The 23,241-nt window shown below is 45.4% G+C and overlaps 1 protein-coding gene across 1 annotated transcript in view; it reads right to left on the bottom strand.

Moving 5' to 3' along the window:
• Positions 1-22,960, bottom strand: part of SH3BGRL (SH3 domain binding glutamate rich protein like) — a 35,821-nt gene extending 12,861 nt beyond the window's left edge. Inside the window, exon 1 of the mRNA XM_054839193.1 lies at positions 22,672-22,960. Coding sequence (XP_054695168.1) covers positions 22,672-22,716 — 45 coding nt within the window. The 5' untranslated portion in view covers positions 22,717-22,960. The remainder of the gene's footprint in view (positions 1-22,671) is intronic.
• Between the last annotated feature and the right edge of the window lie 281 nt (positions 22,961-23,241).

The following is a 23,241-nucleotide window of genomic DNA, read 5'->3' as shown; positions in this document are numbered from 1 at the left end:
GAGCATTAAATACGCCAGAGAAACATGGCACCAACCACTGGGCAGAAAAGACACTGAGCTGCCAGATCGCATTATTTTGTGGGATTTTATTTAGAAAACTTCAATTAATCTCAGGCACTAGAATACCACGGGGAGGGAAGTGCCTAAAATAGAGCAAGAGACGCCTGCTGCTTCTTCAGGGTGTTCTGTCTTACTCAAAAGGTCATGTGCTCTGCTCAGGACAAGAGCCTGGAAGATGGTTCCTGCTGCCCATGTTTGGGAAGGAGCGAGAAGCCTTTCTTCAGGATGTGCCTGTCAACACCCAGCACTTGCTTCCCAAAAAAAAACCTCTCCCAGTTGCCTAACCGGGCACAGACACCAGCCAGCGCCTTTCCAGATACCACACCTCGTCCTACGCAAACAACTGTCATGTCTAAAGCTATTTTGGCCTGTTAGCTGCAGCTAACCACAGTTTGCAAACACAAAAATCCTTGTTTATACTGAGTGCTCCTGACACACTTTGCAGGGCAGAGCACGCCAGCCAAGAACCGGGAATATGCATACAGTCAGTGCAGGAGCCAGGGAGCCGAGAGCAATGCTGCTGAGGCAGGGTCCTGAGGCCACGGGACCAGCACCGGAGAGGCAGAAGGACATGTGGATAGACACAAAAGCAGAGAAATCATGGATAGGGATGAGCAGACAGCTGCAAGGAAGGAAAGAAGCTGCAGGTGGGAACGGATGGGAATGAGCAGAATGGATGGACGGATGGGAAGATCCCAAGGGCAGAGGTGGGATGGAGACAGAGGGATGGAAGGAGAAGGGGTGGGGAGCAGCAGAAGTCGGTACTGCCAAGAGGAAGGGCTGCATCCTGGTGGAGCTCACCGCTGCCCTGCTCGAGGAAACAAGGATGCCCTGGTGAAAGGCAGCTTTGCTCACAGGTGGCTTTACCCCCACCCCACAAATACACACCCGCTTTCTCAGCCTGCACACGCTGACTCGTGCTTCTCAGGGCATTCTTGGGGGAAAACCAGATAAATCACTCAGGTGAGCAGAAATGTTATACTTTTTGCTGACGTTCCTAAGATAACATTGAAAGGAATCATTTAACCAAATTAACCTATTTTCACTTTGTTTTGGCTTTCAATGTCTGTTCTAGAGACAGAAATAGCATTATGGCAAGTTACTAGTGGTTGAGCAAAGACTCACCACCAAGCTGTAATCTTCTGCGTGCAAAATCCACATGAGAAACATTAGAAGCTGACGATTCCAGCGGACTTATTTTTTTTAAGATATCCTTGTGTAGCAAGATTCTCTTCCTTTCTAGTTACAAGTCAATCATGAAACATTAAGCTTTTAACAGAGCACGTGCAGAGAACAACATTACGAAAATGAGTAGTTTAGCATTATGAACAGTATTGTCTCTCACTTAAATATACATCAGAAGTTAAATTTACTGTTCTGAGATCTAAGAGTGGATGATGTCAGTAACGCCAAGAGAAACCACATCAAAGCTGCCAACAGTAGAGACGGGTGACGCTTTCTAACAAATTGCATCAAAAATGGAGTTTTAATCCCAAAGTGGGCAGAAAAGTTTACAGAAAATACTGCAACATTTTAGACTCAGTATTTTTTTCTTCTCCAAATCTTTACTCATTGGAAAAAAAAAAAAAGAAAGAAAAAAAAAAAGAACTGAACAAAAAGATAACAAACCAAAAGGAGGCAGGGGCGATGCTGCAGGACATTGGCCCAGCAAGCAGGCAGCACTCCATCCCAGCTCTGGCCAGGACAGCCAGCCTCTCTTAGCACTACCCTGCTGCAAGGAAACGGTTCTTTTAAATACAGCACTGAAATGAACTTCAAAGAAGTTTCTATCTTATTTGGTATGCCCAGGCATACACATACAAAAGAGCAGTTTAGTTTGCACTGCTGGCCAAGAGGGGATTTGGGGTTTAAGTTTTGTTATTTTTTCAGTTGATAAATAAATTCCTTGTTGGACAATAGATATGTTTTGGAAATCTATTTATGGACTGCTGGAACCCAAAGTTTACAGTTTGAGCGCTGCTGTTTTGATCACACAACAAACTTCCCGGTGCTGATAACGTGGCTGCAGCCCTGCCGTTCTGGCACTTGGCACAAGGCGTTCTCCACCATTTCTGCGGGTCCTCTCTCCTGACCTCCACGCAGGGAAAAAAACCCACAGATTTCCCCCCCTCCCCCCACCCAAAGATGCAATTAAATGGCTCATACATTGTTGTGAGGATTTAAAAGAACTTTAAAGAGATTTCCTTTAAAGTTCCTGGCCATGGTTATATCATCGCTTATAGCATCCACATGAGGCCTGAGCTGCTTCTCCCAACCTCACAGCAGCTGAGAGCCAGCACCAGGACAGCAGAGAATCAACGCCTTACAGCGGATCTTGATCCTGCACACTTCTCAATTTAGTTTAAAGACAAAACCAGCTGTACAAGGTTCTTTACCATTTCCAATTCCAGCCTTCTGCGTTCTAGATAAGGAAAAGCAACCACATCTTCAAAGCAGTTGCAGTTTAAACAAGCTGTTTCGTCATTAGGGGGGCAATTCTTTAAATCACAGGAGATACCTGCTTTGTGCAGAACAGTGCAAGAGTTCAAATCCCCAATGACGCTACTGTTTGGAACCAGACTTGTACCCATCGGTTCTTCAAATGGTTCAGTACCTTTTGAAAGATTGATAAACTTGAATTTAAACAGCGAACAGGAAAAGTGCAACATAAGAAATCTTCAGCAAACGCCAGCGTCAGCCAGCAGCACCGTCGTTGCGCTTGCTGCAGCCGAGGTGAAAATACCCAGAAAGCAGTTTTCTTTGGAGGGAGCAGGGCAGCACAAGGAATGCTGTGCTGCTGCCAAGACAAATTAACTTGCCGCAGGGCGTCCCGCAGGCTGAGCTGTGCACCGTGACTTTAGGACTTGACCATCTCTGCTGCTGTGGCTGGCTAACACTACAGCAATTCACAGCCACTTTTTGGAAGTGGATCTGTTTGGGGTTTTTTTTCCACATTTACCTAACTTCTAAAATGATAATGCCTTCCTCATGTGAGTTGCTAATGCAGAAGCTAATACTTGCAAATTAGCTGCAAAACATTTATAATTTCGCCTCCCAGTACAACATAATTTGTAGGAGTTCAGCAGCACGGCAGCTCAGCTATGCATTTAAATGTCACCAATTCCTGACGCCCCCCCTAAGCTTCTTCTCCACCTCCAGGACACTACAGCAGGACTCCCTTCAGAGACAAAACACCTCCGAGCAGGCCTCCATCAGTTTTCTCTGGGTTTACTGTAATATTCAAGGAGCCAGGTTTTTTTATAAAGTGTTTTTGTTGGTTTTATTCATATGAACAAGCCAGATTATTTTACTCCCTTGTAGTAGCTTAGAATTCCGAGGTGCCAGTGGTGGCCACCATCCACTGTAAATGGCGGTCAAAGGGTGGAAACCTGTAGGCACCTAGAGCAATGACTTGCTCGATCTGAGCTTTGCAGGCTGTCTCTGAGATGTCTCCCAGCGATTCATGTCTCTCTCTTACTTCTCTCTGCCTGGTAGAACATCTACCTATTTTTAGGTCTGGGCAATTATCATTACAGAACTCAAACCACGTCTTTGTTCTGGCTATTTTAAGCTAAGCATTACACGTAGTAATGTCATCATTCTCTCTCCAATGCTTGGTTTCTGGTCTGTAAGGAATGAGATTGAGGACAAATACAGCAAAACCACCACGAACTTATGCAACCTAAATCAAACACAGGAGGCTGGAAAAGCTCACGCTGTACTTGCGCTGCTTTTTTTTTTTTACAGAAATTAGGCAGTGCCCAGATGGGCTCCATATGTACTTACTCTCTCCCTCCAGGGCCCTTTGGGAAAGTCCATGGCATATCAACATGTATCCTGCATAGCTGCTACAGCAGCCCTCTCTTGATGCGGTTTGCTTAAAAGTTGTTTATTTGGCCGTGGTTACTGCCCCTGGGCTGCATTAGCACCATGTGCCAGCCTGAGACCCAGGACAAACGGGAACAGGCTCTAGCTCGCAGAGAGAGCAGCAACCAGATTCCCATTTCTCGCGTGTGGTTCTGGAAGACACTTTTTAAAAGCCGGAAAAAATCCTGGGGTGAAAAGATGCAAAACCACCACTCGGAGCAGGGTCAGGGGGGAAATCCAGGCTAGCGAAAGCTTTCTGCAATCTAACCTGGAGGTTGCATCACATCTGGAAGCATGTGGTCTGTCTGCGGGGGGGGGGGCATTATCCAGGTGCAAGGTACCACACCACAGGTCAGATTTTGCAGCACAAGCCAAGAGTATAGCTAGAACAAAGGACAATGTCTGTACTTCCCAAAACAAGACCACAACTTGCTCCAGAAACTGTAGAAAGTTACATAAATGGAAAAGCTGATTCATGAGAACAAAAATAAAAGCTTCTCTTATGGATTATAATGCTATTGTAAGTGCAGTCATTCAATAACCCAAGGCCCACGACAACAAAACCCAAGTCAAAAGATCCTAGTGTATTCAACAGGTTTTTTCCTACCAGAGGAACCAAACACAAAAGTGAATGTCGCCTCCATGTAATAAAGTCCTGCAGATCAGGATTCTCAACAGAACCCAGGGCACTTATGGACCCAACTCCCACTCACTTATTTACTCCTTGACACAGACTGCAAAGAGTATAAAAATTCCCAGTGGGAGTTTGGCTTTTAGTTCCCTTAGCCCGCTTTGGAAGGTTCAGCCAGTAACACAGGCCTGGCTCCTGTTTGGTACAGCCCAGTAAAGCAGCCTGCCGAGCAGGTTCCTAAGTGCTATGTCCCTGATTGCTACTGAAGTTCAAGGAATTAGTAAGAAAAAAAGTAAGAAACCTTTTCTCTGTTGCTCCAAAGGAAAAAATAAAGTAATATAATCAACATGTGGAAAATACTAATTTCAAAAACTAATCTCAGCCTGATTCTGTTCAGAAGCACAGGAGAACACTAAATGCAGGATCTCAGACATCCACTCGCGCTGTGAAGCAGCATCGAGAATTGCAGTAACCCACGCACGCTCCCTGTTCTGAAAGGCTGCTGAGCTGCCCTCTCCTTCCTCGTCTTGGTCAGTGCTCGGCACCCAGCCGGATGGTGCCTTTGCGCTATGTACGTGTACACGTGCGCATACGCCTGAACAGGGGACAGCACACACTGTGTGTGCTCGAGGCACCTCGTAAAGTATGATACACATTTAGGAAAGGTAGTGGTGTAAATGCCACTAATGCCTGGCTTCCGTCACCCGTGGATGCATACAGGACAGCGTTACTTCCCAAGAGGGTTTTCTTACCCATGGGAGATCCAGGTGAGTACTCAGTGTCACACTGCTTTGGGCAGAGGTGTAAACAGAGTGCTGTGAACAGAGTGCAGCACAAGTTAAATGGTTGGGGAAAGCAACTGCTCAGACATAGGATTCCAAAGACTCTTTACAGTCACAGTATGTGGTGATTTGGGGTATTTGTCACTTGGTACCTGCAAAAGTAGACATCTGCTAGCAAAACTCGAGGCTGGAGTACATTAAGCAACCCCTTAATCATGTTGTGGGCATAATCACACCAGCAGCTGACAGAAGCAAATCAATAAAGAAGTTCACCTTTGTTTGTGTTGCGTGATATACGGTCAAAAATATTTGGACTCAAATGGTATTGCTTCTTTCATTTAAACGTATACAGGATCAGAGTTTAATGTTGTCGCTAGTTTTGTGTCAGACATGCGACAAACCTTCGGTGGAATTGGCTGTATTACAGTCAAATTCTAGTAAGAAAGATACTAAAAGGCCATAAATAGGTCAGAGCTGACTTGCTGCATCGCATCGAATGTCTATTTAGCTACTTTCCTCCAGCAGTGGCCAAAAGCAGATTCCTTTACCCATTAGTCAAGTATGAGGACAAGAAACATTTCCTTATTTATATCGTCTCAGGTCCTGGCAAATGCAGTAGCAGCACTGCCTAATGAAGGCCTGATTACTTTTTAATGTGTTTTAAGTTTACGTTCTATGAAGGCACCTTAAGGATCAACGTATTATCACAGCTTAAGTCAAATTCTGCTCTTAACAAATAATATCCAAGCACCGGGGGAGTGGGGAGGGTGAATCCATTCATCCTTTTATACCTGCTTGTCAAGGGCTGTTGTGGTGCTACCAGGTTTCTAACACAGAATATCTTATTGTTGGCAACACCTGAAGACAATGTATAAAAGTACCATTTAATAAACTTCAGGGTCTGTTCCAGTACATGAAAATGGTTCTCTGACAGCTGAAAACTCACCTCTTTTCCTACTGAAGCCACAAAATTGAGAAGCAAATCTTTCTCTCTTTTGGCTGCAAGGAAAAGAAGGGTGACGTTGTGCATCCTCCTTTAACTCTCCTCCTTACTGGCTGCCCCCCAATATTTTTTTTCAGTCACTCATTTAGCATTTTCTGGCCTGCCAAGGCTCATGTATCCCTTTGGCAGCATCCTACTTGTTTTGCCCGTGAGTCCAGCTCAGCCACAAGCCTACCAGCCAGATGCACAAAACTCACAAGAGTGTTCCGGATGACTGTGCAGGTCAAATGTAACATGCCTTTAGTCAGGGTATGTTTGCTCACAAAAAGAAAACCAAAATAAATTAAACATCCCTCTACTATCTGCTTTAGATGCCTTTATTAATTCTGTAAAGTGCTTAAAAAGAGTCACTATTGCCAAATCAGAGTTACACAGAAGTCAGGGTGCCAACGCTCTTCTCCATAGCAGCCATTGCCTGTGAAAAGACTGGAAGCACAGAAGTAATACAAAACATTATTTCAGGAGTTTATCATAAATATGGATTAACTCACTGTGCTACAATAAACATGCATTTCTCTCATGTGTTTTGCTTTTCTTAAGGAAAGGTTTTCCCTGGTTACCTGTGGATCCTCAGCTGGAAACACGTTCGGAGCTCATCATGGAGGAAGGAGCTATGTGGTTACAACTGAGAACTCCAGTACAAAGGAGTTCGTTTACTGTTGTGATCTGGTTCAAACAACCAAAGGTACTCACTCCACGTGTGCTCATCTCTGATGTTTGCTCATAAGCACTGTGCCCAACACACTGACTTGTACTGACAATCAGGTTGTTAACTGTTGGGGGAAAAAGAACCGCTACACGTTACATGACTCGAAAGCAATATGTTTCTAAATCTGACGGGAAAAAATAAGGGTCTCTGTGTAGTCCACTTCACGGTCCTTGGTAACCTGGACTTACTAAGGCCTGCACAACACTACTTTTCAATCAGAGGGTATGTGGCATTCCTACAGAAAGCTTTGCACCTGGCCAATGACTGATACCAGTGACTGAAGTGCAACAACCAAAAAAACATGGGCTGCGCCGTATGAACAACTCCCACTCCACCCCACACAAGTCAGATAAAGATGTATACACAGTATGAACAGTTACCATATATTATATGGATTCTTAAACTGTGATGCTTTTGGCATGCCAATACCCTGAGCACATTACTGCACTGGCTGATGCACAGTGCCTGTGGGGACCATCAGTCACCTCTCCAAACACAGATCCCTTCTGTACATCAAGGGATTAGCTTTTTGTTTGTGTGGTGTTTTCTCTTCTTTTTTTAAAAAAGTTATGTGAAAAGTGACAGCAATGCCCAACGGGATTATTTGTCTGGATTTCAAAAACAAACAATCCCCGCACAGCCAAAACTTCCATTTTCAGGGATTTTAATGCAAGATTTTAACATTTAAAATCTCCTTCCACCATCAGCCAAAAACCAGAGACGTTTACTCATGGGATGGCAGCAAGCCTTTTGACACTCTGTATTTCCACACACATGAAACACTAGGTCCCCAGTAGTTAGGCCAGGGAGGAGTTAAAACCCACAAAGTCACAAGAAGGGGCTGGCAGCACCAAAGCTGTTACTAGAAGAGGCACCAAACCTTGCTAAGCGCATGCTTTTTGTAGACAACCTCACAGCCTGAACACAGAAAAACAGTGAATGCCAACGAAGCTTCCAACTGCTGAACGCTGGGCGAGGTGTTTCAGATCTGGAGAGGTGTCAAACTTACACTTGTCCTCTCTCAAAAGGAAGGATCTGCGCTTGAACTAAAGCAGGGGGGATGCCCGACTACTGCTTAACTCTCTGCTCCCACCGGGCTTCAGGCCCCCGCGGCCGTGGGAGGAGTAAGGAGCAGCACGGTTCTCCCCTCCCTTCATGTGATTTCTGCAAACAGCCCCACCAGGAGCCCTGTTTGATTAAGGATGAACTTTGCACTTGAAGCAGCCTCGTGTCTCTGGGTACTGGCTGGCAGCGGCTTGAAACTCAGATGCCCAGATCTCTCAAGCATCAAACCCCTGCCCGTCCTCACGCAGGGGCTCTGCCCAGGCTGCTCCCTGACCTCGCCAGCGCCAGGTCTGGGGATGCCTATCCAGGAGGGATTGTCAGGGAAGCACGGCTCATCTCTGGGACCGTACACATTCAACCTGCATAAACCAGGGTTATGGAAGGAGACCATCTCCTTGAACTCCAAAGGCTTGTCTCTGAGCATCAGCATATGCCTTGGCACAGCTATGTGGAGGTCTGAGCTGGAGAACTCTTCCAGTCACACAGCAGTATTGTTCTGGGGGGCCTCAACCCAGCTCTCTGGGTGCCATCAGAAGGAAAGGCATGGGGTGGGGAAGGGAACGTGCCAGGGGATGCAGGACTGCCTCTCCCAACAGCAATACCAACTGAAAGCATGTACCAAACCAGGCCATTCCTGTCTCAGGCCTTTGCTCCATTCAGTAAAAGGAAGGATTTGCAACTGCAAATATTCACATATCGGGATTTTTTCTAGTTTCTTTTGTGACTAGACTACTGAAGTTAGCCAAAATAAACGTATCTTGCAAGACCAAGCTTCCAGACCTACACTTCCCCTTATCTTGCTTTAGATGAGAATGTAAAGAAACACTGATGTATTGCAAAGCCATAGCTTTAACCACGTGCACTGACACCGTCCACGAACCATCGCAGCACCCAGAACTGCCATAATCAAAAGGAAAACACCACCATTACAATACAAAATAAATTGACCTTTGGCAATTTTCTAAGTCATTTTTGTGGCATTTGACTTTCATAAGCCTGAAAACTGCTCGTCTGGTCCAAAACCAACAGAGAGACAGCTTCCTACTGCGGGAATACAGGCTCCATTATCTCGGTTATCCGTTAACAAAGCATAAGCAGCAACAGAATATGAACTCCTCATTTATTACGCACAGTAGTTTTCTGCTGCAGACTTGGAGCTTGGCAGGCTGTATTTCCCTGGATGTCTAACGTGTGCCTAGTCAGAGCATCCAAACTCCGTGCAGGGTTAAATATAAACAAACAGACCTGCTCCTCCCAAAAACCAGGATAAAACTAACACCACCTGAACGTCACAAACATAAAAGCAGCAGGAAAAGCAGACAAAGGAACCAAACACACATCGCATTATCCTGCGGCCATCACCAGGCTTCCAAGACTATCTGGGAGAAGGAAGCACAAACCCAGCGCCTGTTTAACAAAAACCGCCCCAGGATCTGGAATGAACTCATGACGTATCAGCCAGACCATCTCCAGCAACTCCACTTATCTGACCAAGGTTTACAGTTAGCAGGAAAGCAGAAATCAGCAAACCTGTTGTCACAGCTTCTGAATTTTCCCTCATTAATCATTACTGACATTCACAGAGTTAGCTGTCTGGCACAACTCAGGCAGAACAGCAGAGGACTTCAAGCTTCAAGGAATCTCGTGTAATGTTCCTGCTTGTACACCAACAAAGCCATTCGGGTTAGTACCAGCACTAAGCCCTGAGCTTGGTCCATCCCTGCAGGGAGGAGATGCCGTCCCACCACGGCTGGACTAGGGAGCAGCCCCAGAGCCACCCGCTCCCCACCCAGCACATGGGCTCTCTGTCACCACTTCATGTCCCCTCTTCCAGGCAGTGCCAGCCGGGTTAGCCAGGACTGAAGGTGAAGTTGTTTGCGCTCACCCCCTTCCTTCGGCCCTGGGATGCTCAATGGGCAACTTGGAGAGGATCTGAGCAGAGGGCAGCCTCCAGCAACAGCCTCTTCTCCTGGCACGACCGTTCAGTGTGTTGCCTCAGCATCCTGCCTTAGTCTCTCTGCTGCACTCTGAGGCACACAACAGTCTCGGGAAATGGGAGCTTTCGCTATATGCAAGAAAAAAAAAGTTCTTAAGTCTAAGCTACCTCTGTCACAGAATCCTTGAACAATTTTGAACGCACCCTTCGCCTCTCAGAGTTTCCTTTCCTAAGCTGTTAGTCAGCATGAGTAATTATTTTTTCATATCACTGCTTATTTACTTTGTTATTTGGGTTAGAGATCATTTCTGGCTGTTTCCGCAAACAGTATCAAATACACCACAGCCCAAGCTTGTCGAGAGGCTTTATGCACTGACTGTAACAGAATTTAACACACAGCATTTATCTCCAACAAGATAATCAGGCTCAGTATCACATGAGATGCAGAAAACTCCCTGGAACATGACACATTCCCAGATATTCAAAAGTTCTCAATGTGGCTGAGAAAAATGGGGGGAAAGGCACTGAGGGAACCTGACTACTTGCTCTAGAAGCTTTAAAAAGGGCTTTAGTCCTGAAAGTCTGGACCTCACCACCGTTGCCAGGTTCCGAGTCTGTTTTTTTCAGCCAGTCTCTCTCTGAAAGCCAGAAGAATTATTCCTCCTTTATTTTCACAGAGGGCTCCAGGACAGGCCTTAGTAGTCCATGCAACACTGGCAGCAACCAGACCCTCTGAAAACAGCTGGCTGTCCTGTTACGCCAGTTAAAACAGCACGGGTCCCACCTCGTCCCACCCTGAAACTTCAGTCTCCACAGTCTGCACAGCACTTGGCGAATATTCACCAGGGACGCAGCCTGAGAAGACAGCCTTAGATCAACACTCACCATCGACAGCAGAGGGCTACAGTTTGGGGTGTTTATTGAAACAGCTGCTAATGTAATTATTTTTCAGAATCTGTGGGTTTATGCTGGCAATGAGGAGCCCTGCATGGCAAAGATGGGAGAGAGGAAAAACAGTTTTTGTTTTGTTTGTCTGATGAGAGCTGAACTCTGGTTAGGAAAGGCGTTACAGACAAGTATTGCACAAGGCTCCTGGGGATTGCAATAAAAAGAAGGTTTATTTCCTGTATGGTTTAGCACACAGAGAGACTAAATTAACTGACAAGACTAAAAGCTTACAGCATTAATTGTTGTTTCACTGCCTTTATACTGCCAGCCATTTATTATCTTTAAATAAAAAACTACTTTAAGAATAAATATAATATGACCTCAGGGATCCTACGCTAAATCCAGGTGCTTCTGGTCTGTATTACTTTCTATCTTCAAAGAACTCATCTAACACAGACAATATTTAGCAAAAGAGTCTTTTTGGTGACTGCTATTCTAAAACTAAACCAAATAAATTTTTCAAGAGAAGAAAGCTTTTTTTCCCCTGAACTAAAATACCTAAATATCATTATACAAAAGAAGGGATTAAGAGAAAAGCTATGGATTAAATACAAGTTTTCTTTCTCCTTCCAGAAAGAGTCGGGCTATACTGAGATAGAACAGCATGTCAGTACATCCACACCAAAGCATCCTGGAGATGAAAGATTTAGCAGACAATTAGTCTGTATCGGTATTGGCTTTCTGACCAGTTAATTTGCCTGGGGAAGATTTCAAGTGCAGATCATCCTGCGGGCCCCAGATTCCCTCTTTATTTTAGTGCAGGCTTGGACAAAATATTGTAACATCAGAAACTGTGTCTTTAAGGGGGAAGAGAGAGGGAGGTAAATAGAAACCTCACAAGAACTGACCACACTGCAGTTTCTAAAACTTTCGGTAGCTGAAGCAACATCAGGAGTTGGCCAACTTCTGCCTGACATAGCCAGAAGGCCAACGCCTGGGGGCTTGCTCTCAAGAGCACTTCTCAGGAGACATCCCGAAGTCACTCTTTACAGGAATCAAAAAAACCCGAGCATTTTCCAACACAGTAACGTTCTTCCCATCAACAAGCTCTTCTCACCCACTGCATCTCTGCAGCCCAAAGGGAAGTGTCGCCTCCCACCCCAGACCAAGAGCACAAATCCAGATGCTGCCCATGCCTCGGCGGCAGGCACAGCCACTGACAGAACCACGACCTGGAGGACACTTTGCAAACCCCCGCTGTCTTTTCTAAGTTTTTTAGAGCACTCCTGTCACCATGGTATCTGCTTCTTTTTCTTTTTTCTAAACCACAAGCTTCCTTCTGCCTCCGTGCAAGCTAGCATCTGCATACCACAATCAGAAACTAAGACAAATACACACTGCATTTTATTTTTTAAAAGATTAAGTCCCCCGGCTGTTTATTTGCTGTAGGATGGAGTTCTCCAGGCCTGGGCGAGCAGCCAAAATAACTTCATTCCCCTGATGTTCTTCAGTCTCAGCCTAATGCTCGACGACTGGCAGTGTGAGGTGATGGCTATCCTAACACCTTCCCAGCTGCTAATTTTGGTCCCAAATCATTATATGGAAGACATAGCTGTGTGTCCAGCTGCTCCTCAGTTTATACAGGTGTAAATTCCTGGAAGAATCATTCCTTGAGATAGCTTTATGGACCTACTTTGATCTTTTCACAGTGTACACAACTCAAACCTCAGTCCTCTGCGGGTGAAACAGAGGCTCTCACACCTACCTCCTGGTGCATTTTAATGTGATAAAAAGGAACAGAAATTTAGAGAAAGATTGCTCAAGTGCAAAGGTTTCACAAACTTAGCCACCAGAACCATGAGACCTGCTTATCTGCATTACAGGGTGGAAAGGAATTTCCAGTTCTTAATCAGGATTATCAGGTCACTAACAAATAAGTTTGCAAACCTGCCCCTTTTTATCTTTTTATTTCTACTCACATATATTGTACTTCCTGCCGAGGGGAAAAAAGAAATCCTACATCTATTATCCATAAATCAGCTTCACTTGAACTTCATATCTATCCATGTCCACTGAGAAAGTTTTGTGATATATCTTTAATTCATTCACTGAGTTATTTTGCTGCTCTCCCGTTCTGCCAGTTGCTCTGCAGCTGCTGCTCTGGCCAAGTACATTTGCAACATGTGCACAGGAATGATCTTGGATAAGCGGCATTAAGTATTTCCTAAGGAGTAAAATCTCGTCCTGCTGTAGTCCATGGCAAAACTCCCAGTGACATTAGCACAGCCAAAGGTTGATCCCATGAGGTGAATACAGATGTGCTGTTTAAACCTGCCTGGAAACTACCACTGTCATAAAAATGTGGTTTTACGTGAAAACTATTATTATTTTCCCCAGAGGCTACCTGTTTTCTGCTTCCATTGAGCTTTGCCAGTTTATTTTGACCTACGCCTAAGGCAGGAGGGGCTTCTGATACACCTATCTTATCGCCTAGGTCTAAACACGATGTATATCAGCATCTGCTGTTCATGCTGCAAAATCATATTGGTTTTGGAATCACCTGCTGTCCGTATCACCAAACGCTGATGTGTTCTATGTAAGAAATGCTGAGATTGTGACCGGCAATGAGACACACGTAGAACAGCTATGTTCACTCCTGCAGGCTCTCATTCACATCCCCCTGTCTGCCCAAGAACCCAGGAAAACAGAGTGACATTTCAGCTATGATTAATGGAAACCTTTCCTCAGTCACACCCGAGCACAATGCCCAACCCAAACCTCGGACGGAGAGGCTGTGCATCACCTGGCAGAGCTTGCTTCATGCCAACTCTCCCAGTTACTAACACCTCAATCCCGATCTGGATCCCACGGTGCATTTCATTATATGTAAAATAGAAGATCTCATGACAAGTCTTACCTATGCAAAGTCTTACTCAATGTCTAAACCTTGAGATTTCAGTGTTCGTCTCTCAATAGAAAGTTTTGAGCCTGCCAGCAGCTACTGCACAACAAATAGCTTCATACAACATTTTCTGACATCCTTGTCCTCAGCTCCTGAATTGAACTGCAGTTGTTCGGAAGGAAACCAAGAGGAGAATTATTATTAACTTCTGCTTCCCCCCCTCACCCCAGTTTCTAAGCTACAAGGGACAAATATAGTTAAAAGTTCCTCTCATTTCTACAGTCCCTCACAGCATCTCGGTTTGCAAAGCAGAGAGGTAAGATTTCAGTCGCATTGGTATGTCTGAATATAAAACAGATACAGAATCTGTTTACATTTCAGAGGAAATTTCTAGTTACCCCTAAACGTCCAGAGCCTTCTAACACTTTTACAATTGCAGGTGTTTGTAATAACCACCAAATTAAAAACAAACCAACACATCCCAAACACACGCATATATATTCTTTTCCATCAAACATTTTTCCTGGAAAACATGTTCTTTAATTTTTAAATGCAAACTGTTAACATAATTTTGGGAGCAGAGCCAATTTCATCCAAGAACAGAAGAACAGCTTTATTGGGTTAGATCCAACACTTGTCTACCCCAATATCCTGTCTCCACAGGCCACAGATCCCAGGGAAGAGCATGCCAACAAATTCAGCGCAGAGGGCTACACCACATTATACTTTCCCAAACTCCAACAATCCGCAGCTTTGAGTCAGAGGTGTACTAATTATGTTTAATAGCCCTTAATAGACTTTCCTCCTTAATTTGTCTCACTGCTTCCTGAGCCCATGCAATTTTTGCCATACATGATGCTCTCTGGCAGTGAGTTTCTCCATTAAACTACATGTTGTCAAACAAAGTACTTCATTTATTCTGAACCTGCCACCTGCTAGTCTCACTTGCTCTCCCCCAGTTGTTGCATTAGGAAGTTACGAATGATCACTTCCTATTTGTTCTCCCATGCCTGACCACTTTTCATGCTTTTTCAGCTCTTTCTCTGCTGCAGAATTCTACCTTATTTGGTTATTCCTCGTACAGTGTTAACCTCACCCTACCCAGTATCTTTTCTAACTTTTTAATAACATTTAAAGACAACTGTTCCAGTCTATTATAGATACAGACTCACCACAGAGTTATACAGTGGTATTGTTTTTTTTTTCTTTGCTCTCTCCCATCCTAAAAATTCCTGACATTTTGTTTGCTTTTACGACCACTAATACGGTGTTTTAGCAGAATTACCTCGTGCAGCTCCAAGACCTCTCTGCTAAACAGCATCGGTTAGTTTAAACTTGACTCTTGCACAGGATGACAACTGTTTTTTCCCACTTTCTCACCTGGGACAGGTGCAGCAGGCTGCTCTTGCACTGTGCCACCTCACTTCACCAGCAGTGTCGTCACCGCGCTCTTTCTCCGGATTGCTTAGGGTACAGCACAGATCTCTGTAGGATCTCCTTGTAACTTCTGCATATTGCAAAAGCTGCCTATATATTTCAAAGTCTTGATTGTTATCTGGTTTATGCAACTGGTGTGTAATCAATTATATAAGCCAAAAAGAGGGGAAAAAAAAATCCTTTCCTCTTATCCTGCAGCAGCTTAGTTTCTTTATGAAAAAATAAAGATTTTTAATGTGACCAAAGCTTGTCCAAAACTTTCTGGAAGTCCAGGGATTCAATATAAAGGGATCACTCTTATTCATATGCTCAGGAGCCGGTCCAGGTAACTCAGCTGTGAGGCACAGCTTCCTCCTCCCTGCAATGTCTCTGCCCACATGTCTGATGGGAAGGAGTCTAACAAAGAATAACATCAATTTGTCCAGCACAGGAAGATAGCTTGTAGCTTCCAAATTTCCCTGAGATCCCTTTTTAAACCACTGCTGCCTTTGGCTCCTTTCTTCACGCATGACACCACAGCAATTCAAACAATAGGTCCCTAGACAGGTAACAGTTAAAATTTTATGCTCGAATGCCTTTGGAATTTAAGGCAAGGCAGTATTCACATAGGGAAAAAGAGCCCCTATAACACTAAATTTCAGATAGCTAATTAAAGAAATCAAATCGCCACATCCACTCCTCATAGGGGAAACCAAGCCCAACAGGTAGAAGTTATAAGTCAGGATGCAAAGGCTATTTCAGCCGTACCCAGACAGCATTAACTCTAGTCAGTCCACATTTTCTTCTGGCAACTTAAACCTTGGTCTCACTTTACTACCTTCCAAATTTCGGAAAATGGGCCTTAACAGTCAGCTGGAATTGCTGTCCTGGAAAGGACGTGGTCCTGGACAGAGGCTTTTTCCTGGGACACATAATAGTAGATAGGCATTACAATTAAAATTCTTTCAGGCTTGATTAAATATCTGATCAACAAAAGTACTTTAAATTTAATCATAAACTGAAGGTCTCCCCTGAATACAGTTGGGGTTAAACAAACGTCGTTAACACTGTATTTTCATGTTTGAGTAAAAACATTCTTGAATAGCATAATATTGATCTAAGTAGTGGATTTGGACCAGGTTTCCAGATCACTGAATAGTGCCAGGAACTAAGGTCAGCGGTTCCAGGGCAGCAGCATGAAGAACAGCTAAGGCAGAGCTCATCTCTCTCTGGCTACAACAGTGAAGCAGCCTTAGCTCTTCTTTTTATCATACACGAGGATATTTTAGTTCTGCTTTGAGCTTGAACAGCTGATATCTATCAGTGTTTCTTTAGCTCCATTTGCCTCCTCTCTCCCCAATTCCTCCTCTTCTGGGAGGAATAAGAATAACCTCGCAGAGACTCTTGGTTTTGGCATCCTCTGCTCGGTACACACATGCCAATTCACTGACTTCTGTAGGAATTTTCTGAGTGTAACTTTAGTGCCTCAGGACAAGAAAAGTTCCTTGCTCAACTTTACAAATATTTATTTAAAAAGCACAAGCGCTTATCACTGGGGTTCAAGCAAATTCAGTGCAAGCTGATGGCATTCAGCTTCTTCCCAAAGTCAGCCTTTTCTCCCCAAGCAGTGCATGAGAAAGACATAATCCTGATGCACCATCTCAAAATAAACACTGTCATACCTGCATATACAATCTACAGATATTCTCAGCAAAAAGCCTTTCCTAGCCTTAACTGGGGAGTATAATTTCCCATCTTTCTCATGCTGTCAGAAAACTGTTTCTATTTAAGCACAGTAGAATGTTTTTTATTTTGATATATTAAAACTATTGCAACAACTGCAGTCAATTTAATCTCTGGCTCTATTAAAAATTTGAATGTAATATTTTAAGAAAAATATTTGACTTATCTAGAGTTTGGAACAATAGCTTTAAAAAAAAAAAAAAAAAGACCCACAAGGCAGATGGAATGCATCCTAGCTAACTGCCTCGCTAGATTCGCATTACGTATTTTTGTTTTCCACCCTGAGAGCTCTAATTCAGAACAATTCATACCATTTTATTGAGAGAAATTAAGTTTGGTCAACACTGGGTATCCAAAAAAGTACTTTGTGCATATTATGTTTACACAAGAGATGGGTTTAAAAATCAATACCAAGCCTACTCACAAGTCAGTTCTCACCCACAGTATATAAACTGCATGAGCTAAGTTATCACAAAAATATGTATACGCTTGTGAGATTGTTTTTAAAACTACAGACGCAGCTTATTTCCCCCATAATAGGTAGTTTTACCTAAACTTGCATCATATTACAAGACTATTTATAAAAGATCCCTGTCATTATTTTCTTCTCACGTTAACTGCAGTGCCATTTGGACCGAAGGAAGTTCATCAGCAGCTCAGAACGTCTGCTGCCACTGCTCGGGGTTTCCGGGATGACAAACGCGACCACACGCATCCGGGCTTTGACAACACATTTGTAACCTTGAACGCGACTGCAGAACAAAGCGCTACGCTTATTAAACAGACTGATAAAAAACGCTGGATGCAAAGAACTGCCCTGCTGTAGCTGCATTTGCCCTCAACAAGGCTCAGCACAGAGCCACCTCCTGCCACGGCCCTGCGCTGCTGGGGTGTTCACACGGACAAAGCACCAGCCGCTCGCAAACCTCAAAGCAGCCGAACCACACAGAAACAGGAAGCACCCAGACTTTAGTCAGTCTATCTTAGGATGGCAATATTTGCATTTATTGTGATAAGCAGAGAAAAAATGCCCTAGAGGGATTTAAATGCAAAAAGTATAAAATAAAAGGTTTTTGGTTTTTTTTGGTACAATCTCCATTTCTCCATGTATTACTCCCCTGGGATTGCTTCATCCTTCTGAAGCAGCTTCACCAGCCCTCCTGAAGCCCTGGGTTGTTGAACAGGAACAAGAGCTAGTGGCTACACACAGCTCTGCTCATTTCCAGTCACTCTTCTCCCTCAGTTGCAACCCGTAATGCTCTAGAAAGCACTTGCCGCTTGCTATATATCCCCAGCAGCACCAGAAAGTGCTCCTGTGCCTTACTGGGTTATGGGGGGGGGGAGCAACTGCGAGCAAATGTTCGTTCTCCAGACCACAGGCCACTTTCCATTTCCTGGTGGGTGGGGAAGAGAAGCCCTAGATCCTTTCCCAAGCAAGAAAACAATACAAGAAAAACATGAACCCCCCACATCCCTAACTTTGTGAATGAAAAAATAAACTAAAATTTCCTTTCCTCTCTAAAACCACCCCTAAACAGCAGCGAGCCTGATGTGTAACATGGGACTCTGGCACCGATTCTGGAGAGCATCTCTTTTTTTTCCGTGTCTGCAGTCGCTGTAGGAGGCAAGGAAGGAAAACCACCCACGCAGCCATCAAAACAAGCGAGGGGGGAAGAGCCTGGAGAGATGGAAGCACGGGCTGTAGACCACAAACATGAAGTGCCTGGCTGTGAGGAGCGGTCTGGACACCAGGGGTTGATGCAGCAGTTTCCCACAGCACTGGCAGCGGCACGTGGGAGAGCTCAGCCCACCATCTCCAGCACTGGTACTTCACTTCCACAGCCCCGGCCTCCAGGTTTCATCCTGGAGCTTGCACGGGGACGTCGGATGAACGAACACAATTCTCTCGGACAAAGTCTGTAGGCAAGACTGGTGCAGTTGTTGGCAACAAATGGACACTCCTAAGACCGAGAAGAATTTTAACAGCTGGCTCCTTTCCACACCAGATCAATAAAACTGGTAATCCAACCTCCTTCAGGAAGATGCACACAGGTGCTTCTGGTGCTGCAGGAGAGCTGGGGCAATCTCTTAACCAAAACCCAACAAAATACCTAAATGCTAATGGAGCAAAATCACAGACTGGACTCATGCAATTCAGCTTCTTCCCTCCTTGCATCCTTTTTATTCCAGGAGCAAGAGTCTAATTACTCTTTGGCCTCTCTTCCTTTCGTCTCTTGAAGGATTTTAATGAAAGTCTACAATCAAATCACTCTCACAGCCTGCACAGTCCCTGCTTGAGTGCTTCTGAATGCAGCATTTGCATCTGTCATTTTAAGTTTGTAGCCTCCAACACTGTCTCATACTAAGTAACACTGTTCCCTTCAACTGTACCTCACGCAGAAAGGTTCCTGGACAGAAGCTACGCGTGCACATTCCCACGTTTGGTGTCTACAGCTCATCTTTGCAATTACAATTCCCCGTGCATCCTTGCCCCAGCCCACAACCCACCAGTACAACATTCACGGTGAGAAAGATTAAAGAGAAAGGGCAACTTTCCATACAAGACTTCCTAATACAGCAGGAAACTGGTGCTGTAACTATTACATTATGATTTCTGGGGTGAAATTCAAATAAGAAGCCAGATGAAGACTCCAATCATCATATGTTGGCCGAGTCTTTTTAATTACAGACTTCCAGTATATTGTTATCTCTGCTTATGAGAACAATGGCAGTGAACCACCCCAAACCAAAGTCACCTTTACCTTTACCACGCAGACTATAACGCAAATCCCGTGATCAAGCACAAATATAGGACTTTGCAACCAATGAAAACACACCAAAAATAACACTGAGCACTAACTCCTCGCGCTGCAAAACCCGTCACGGGGCAGCTCAGCAGTCCCACTTTTCCACTTTGAATGACACATGTACACAGAATTAAGTGAACTTCACCAGAAATCCCTTGAAATATAGTTGGGAAATACCTCTGCTTAGACATGAGCTTCATACGATATTTTTTTCCTCACACATACATACTACTGAATATACACTAGGGAGAACAGTGCCTTGGGGAAACATTTTATATACTGCGATGTCGCAAATTATACTGCATAACAAAGTATGATTTTGCCAATAAAAGACCACAAAATTTGGGCACCCTCCAAGAGTTACAGCCCCAGGCTGTGAGGTGTGAAGCAATCTCAACGCCTTTTCCCTTCAGTGGGAGACGATGCTTTCCGGAGTCTCACGAAAGCTTTACCTACTTACGGAAACGGGGCAGTCATTTTCTAGGAAGGAGGCGATTTTATATGATTTCAGTTTTGCTTCTCCTCAAGCAAATTAGCCTTTTAAAAACCAAAATAACACAGTGCCGGGTGTCACTGGCAGTACAAAGCCAACTTAGCAGGAGTGAGAGCCCTTACAGGGCTGATGTTAGCCAGTTCAGTTACTTTGCTGGAAAAAGCTTTGACTCTGTTCCACCTCTCTGTAGCAACCTCCTCTGATGTGGATTTTCCATTCCCTGGGTGGGTTATTCCAAATTCAGCACCCAGAAAGGCTCCTCTGGTCCTCCAAGCAAAGCCTGTCTCACCAACGGCTTAAGACCCAGGAAAACAACTCATTCGCATCGAGCACATTTCCCTCCAGATAGGTGCCTCTCAGTCTTACTTTAGGTTGAAACATTGATTAAAATTCTTATACTAGAAGGAAAACAGCCACCCGGTGAGGTACTCGGCTGATCCCTGCCAACAGAAACACCCTCGGTGTACTCAGTAAACCGAGAATGTGCAAGTCTTGCTCATTACCACAAGATTACTTGAGCTGCACTAGCTTTAGACGCAGGCATGAGTGTGTATATATATATGTGTGTGTATGTGTCATAAAACTGGCAATTACATGCATGTTACACTCAAATTCCACAAAAACAGACTACGCCAACGCTATATTCAAATTCCACAATCAAGGATGCACAAAGGAGCCTAAAAGGCAGCGGTAAGTCAGAATCAAGCCTCGTAACGTGCACTATCCACACAAGGATGAGACAGCATCGCAGAAACCACTAAGCTAATAATTAAAAACCTAATTTAAAAATGGGAAAACATAGTCAGGATTGAGATCAGTGGTTGCACCCCTGGAGCGTAGTATCATCACACAGGCAGAAATCAATAACTGCCATTAAAAGGTCACTGATAAAAATCTATAGCAACTGAATCAGTCAACTTGAAACCTATTAGCAGCTGTATTAGAAAGAAAGAATTACTTTTTCAATTTGCTAATGACCACTTCTCTCCTTCCAGATGATCATTTTGTACGAACCCTGCTGAAATCCCTTTGGACCTCCCTTATGAATGAACTACTCAGGATTTCAAGACACTCTCCAGATCAGCATCAGATAATCATCTGCTTTTTGCAATCAGCAGCAGCACATCGATGTCAGCATTGACATCAAGATTAACAAAAACGGCACGGGAAGAGCGCGACACCAGGGACATCCAAGGCACATGCTCCTGTGCCATCTGCACTCCATCACTACAGGGCACAGCCTCTGTCATTAGAGCTAAACGAGGGGTTACAGCATCACAGCCATCAACGGCAAAACTTACCAACGTGGTATTTTATCTGCTGAAGATCACAGAAGAGTGACTGCACTCAACCGGAGAAGGAGAATTCAGTGAAGGCTTTTTCTTTTTTTTTATCTTCTGTACATCACCGTCCTCTGAAAGTTTGGGAATCTGCACCTCAAGTACACAGCCTAACAGTGACGTGAAAGGTCATCACAGAGCCACAGCTTAGTCTCTTTATCTACTTGCAGTAAAAGTCACTGATCATTAACTGCAATAGCTGGCATTTTCTAAGTCCCTGGCATTTTCTAAGTCTCCGGCACAATCACAGCAAGAGCAACAAAATCCCCTGGATTTTAGACTGAGAGCATCTTTTACACAGATCAAACAGAAACCAGACGATCCTGAGGACACTACTGCTTTGAGCTACATCTGAACCTAGGCACAAACCCCCCAAATTTTTGTTTGCTTGTTTATTTTCTTTTTGAAAAATACAGTCTTCTGACCGAGCTCTGCCTACAACATACTGGGGCCATAAGAAGCGAAACCCAGTATTCCCACACGGCAAGAAACCGCAGCTACTCGGACAGTAGCCACACATGCCTGCCACCGCTAATGATTCGACAGAAGGGGAATAAACCCAATACTGACACGATGGGTGAAACAATTTAGAAATAAACTTCAAGAGCAACAAAAAACCCCCACCAAACCCAAACCCAACCATTGTTGGCTTTGCCTTCCCAGCGCAGGACGAGGGCTGCAAAAGCGTGTCACCGGCTCGGACCTGGTAAAGCCGGCCCGGCCGCGGGTGCGGGGAGCAGCACACAGAACTAACACAAGCAGCTGCGAAATCACGAAGAAAATGACATTTTATTTTGGCTAGCCAGCTGCAGCACACACATCTCCCTACAAGAGCTGGACACTCCTCTCGGTCCGCAGAGACGGGGCGAAGCTCGGCTGCCCCGGCCTCTCCTCACGCCGCCCGGCCGCAAACCGCCGCCCTCGGGCGAGGGGGGCCCAAGGGAGCCGCAACCCGGCCCGGCCCCCCGCGCCCCCAGCCCCGCACCGCCGCCCTCCCGCACGGTACAACTTTCCCGGCGCACCCCTTACCGCCGTGGAGCCGGAGGAGGAGGCGATGTAAACCTTGATAACCATGCTGGGAGGCGAGGCGGCGGCAGCAGCAGCAGCAGCGGCGGCGGCGGCAGCGGGATGCGGAGCCGGGCGGGTGGGTGGGCGTGCGGGCGGGACGGCGAGGAGCGGGCTGGGGCTGGGGCTGGGACTGAGGCGGCGGCGGGAGGGAGGGAGGGAGGTGGCGGGAGGTTTCGCCCCGCCTCGCCGCGCTCACTGGGCTGCCGGCCCAGCAGTCACCAGCACCCGGCCCGGAAGAGGGAAAAATGGTTAAAAAAAAAAAAAAAAAAAAAAAAAAAGAAAGAAAGCGAGTTCTCGACGAACCACGCGAGACGTGCGGGGGAGGGGGGGTGTCTGCGCTATGGCGGCGGGAAGCTCCGCTGAGGCGACGCGGGGCCCCGGGCGGGGCCGCTGCCTTAGGGAAGGGGCGAGGAGCGGGGGGCGGCCCCCCCATCCCCGCGGGGGGCAGGCGGCGGGGGAGCCGCGCGGGACCGCCATGGCAGCGGCCACCTCCTGTCAGGGCCGCCGAGCCGGCAACGACCGGAGTCCCTG

This window comes from Grus americana, chromosome 12, assembly GCF_028858705.1.
Source record: "Grus americana isolate bGruAme1 chromosome 12, bGruAme1.mat, whole genome shotgun sequence".
Taxonomy (NCBI): Eukaryota; Metazoa; Chordata; class Aves; order Gruiformes; family Gruidae; genus Grus; species Grus americana.
The sequence above is the reverse complement of the archived record's forward strand: the minus strand, read 5'-3'. Positions and strand labels throughout refer to the sequence as shown.